Raw genomic sequence first — 3,035 nt, 5'->3', positions numbered from 1 at the left:
ACCCTTCTTCCCTTTAGTAAGGTGAAGCTATAAGTAACATCCTTTAAAATAATGTATGAGAAATTATGAATCAATTGTTACTTACAGGCCTTATACATATTCTCATTATTTGATATTTGAAACAACCATTTTAGCCTTACCTCCAAAGCATGCAGCATAATCTTCTGAATATCCTTTGGAATAGCAAACCTTTATTCTTTGATAGGCTATTTCTTGTAAATGGCCAAAATTTAGCTGGAGCAAAGACTGACGAATAGAGTGGGTAATCTGATTTCAACTTTGTTCAGTCTTAACTTATACTTAATTTACAAAGTCGTTTGTTTTTTGTGTATACACACATTACTGTTCTCACCCAAATATAACCCCTTTCTCAAACTTCTGTGACCTCCCCCATGGCACTGGCATATTATTGTTATTCAGTACATGTCTCTTGAATTGTTAAATTTTATATACACATATGCCCACTGATCAATAAACTATCCTCCAAAACATGAACTTCAGCACTGTAGAAGCTACGCATCCATGAATTATTCTTCACAGTCTTGACAATTCCTACGTGACCGCATAAGTCAACATAATTTAGTTGAGGCACAAATGCCTCATGTCCTGGAATGCTGATGGGTAGAAGCAAACTCACTTGAGAGAGCGTGAGCCTAACTAGCACCTAAGCATCATCTTTAACCATGGCTTTATTGTCTCTGTTGTAGGGGAAATAATATGCTAGACTGAGTGCTATTTGAAATTAGGGAATTCCCCAGTCTCAGGATGTATCTCAGATGTAAAACATTTCACGTTCAGTAAAATTACTGCTTCTACAATAAGGTAGGAAGAGACCAGTCTGTTACAGGTTTCCAAGATCTGTTCATTCTTTCCAGTCAAGAAATACAAAGGAAAATTGGTGCAGGGTTACATATGCTTTGGATTTCACTTTTATCTTTGACTCGTTCAGGTTTACAGTGATTATTCAGGTTTAATATACATGACACACCTAAGACGGAGACTGGCGTGATTGAGGCCTTTAAGTCATTGATTTGGACATATTCTGATAGTATTGAGTAACAGGGAAATACTTGTGTATAAATCGCTGTTCTGCTTTTATTATTCTAGACTGAGACGGGAGAAACAAGCCCGCACTGAAGTTAGGAAGAAAACTTTACAGAAAAAGAAAGCAAGACTTCTTCAGGAAAAGTTCCCACATCTTTCTGAAGCTTAGAAGTCAAGTCTTGGCTAAGATGTCTGAACTCTTAATTTACCATTTTGTTTTCCTTAGATAACAGTCTGGATTTGATAGTAACTATATATTAAGTGGTTTATAAAGAAACTGTTTTTAGTCAAACGTCTGTTTTACGTGTTAATATGGCATGCTAATTCTGGAAGTGGTCCTGCTTCTACTAGATTTTTTAAAAATCAAGTATAAACTCCAGATTAAATTCTCATTTTATAAACTCTGATATTTAAGCTGACTTTAAAGCACCTGCATCTTAGAGTGGGAAAGTAATGTCAACTGCTAGAGCAAAGGCAATTCAAGTCACATTTTACTACTACTGTTAATAGGGTATGAAAGTGGTGTGGATACTGCTAATAATAAACAGTGAGTACTTTCACTGAAAATAATGATAAATACATTTAATACTTGAAATTATCAAGTCATGACACAGCAGTCCAAAAAACGTATTTCTGGAATGGCTACTAATTTTTATTTAATTTTGCAAGCCTAAGGTAAAAGGCATAGGCAGTAAGTTTTACTTGTCAATAAAAAGCAATTTTACCAATCCACTGGTAATTAATATTAATATACTAAACAGAGTTGGAAAGCATTTGAATAAAAAGCAAAATATTTAGACAAAATAGACATTTATACAAAATTATAAAATGCTTATAATACGAATAAGTACATTTCAAGGAGAGCACAAACTTAATTTATAAAGCCAGTTAAAGCCTTAAAAAATTTAAGTGGAATTGAAATAATGCAAAAATGTATAAACATTCTACAAAAGATGGTCATTCTTTTCCTGAGTATACTAAAGCTATGACACGTAAGGTGACACAGGAAGGCAGAGGTGTGGGGACTCTGTTCAGGGGCATTTCCTTTCTACACACTGCTTCCCTCCTTCTTCATATTCTTGTTTGGAAATCCACATCTGTTGAAAGGTGCCCTGTAAAATGGAAAGAAAAATTATATATATTGTGCCTTTTTATTAGAAAATACTTTTTCTTTAGTATATCTATTTTCACGTCTCCTAACCTTTGAAGAAATCTTAAACCCTCCTCGAAAATAATTTTCCATTACTCCCTTATGACTGCTCTCCTCCAGAACCCACACGTTATTTAGGGTTAGAAAGAATATTATCTTTCTATACCTGTTACACTGTCATGAGGATAGAAAATGGCTGTGAAAGGCAGGCAGAGGGTCTTCCTATGATGACTTGGTGCCAATCTAAGGCAACAATAGAAATTGTTGGAAGGCTTGATCCTAATATAGAATTGAAGGGAGATTCTAGATCTTGATTAATGGTAACGTGTAGAATTCAAAAGTACTCATCAGAACCAGGATGAACATTTGCAGGCGCTCATACAACAGCACACAAGCACTTTACCAAATAAACACAGAGGGTGAAAGGAGAAAAGTGACCAAAGGAGGAAGGAACCAGGGCTACATTAATAAGACATGCAGGAGAAATCCACTCCCTATGAGTGACTCTACTCAGGTGGGTTCATACATGTGATCTAGTTTTGATCGAAGATCTGATAAAAGATTTAAATAGGTAATAGATAAAAATTATGTATATATACACACACATACACACGCAGTTACAAACATTTCATGGCTTTAAAAGTTTTAGTATAAGTACTTGGTAACATTTACTTTGGTTGCTCTGAGGCAAAGAGAAAATTATCTAGTCAACAGTATAGATAAGTACAAGGACTTTTACTACTGATTCAGGGCAAGGGCAAGCACCATTCTAAGCAACGTGCGAAACCCAGAACCATGATTTCATCATTTGCCTGAAGAACCAATTCCTGACTTCATCTAC

General features: G+C 35.1%; 1 protein-coding gene across 2 annotated transcripts in view; it reads left to right on the top strand.

Annotated features, from left to right (window-relative positions):
- Window positions 1-1,254, top strand: part of MRPL47 (mitochondrial ribosomal protein L47) — a 17,980-nt gene extending 16,726 nt beyond the window's left edge. For both annotated transcript variants that reach the window (XM_006910858.3, XM_015588560.2), the window contains one exon: window positions 1,108-1,254. In XM_006910858.3, coding sequence (XP_006910920.1) covers window positions 1,108-1,213 — 106 coding nt within the window. In that variant the 3' untranslated portion in view covers window positions 1,214-1,254. The remainder of the gene's footprint in view (window positions 1-1,107) is intronic.
- Window positions 1,255-3,035: the final 1,781 nt, after the last annotated feature.

Source organism: Pteropus alecto, unplaced genomic scaffold (assembly GCF_000325575.1).
Source record: "Pteropus alecto unplaced genomic scaffold, ASM32557v1 scaffold33, whole genome shotgun sequence".
NCBI classification, from domain to species: domain Eukaryota; kingdom Metazoa; phylum Chordata; class Mammalia; order Chiroptera; family Pteropodidae; genus Pteropus; species Pteropus alecto.
Note: the sequence above shows the minus strand (reverse complement) of the source record. Positions and strands in the feature narration are given on the sequence as shown.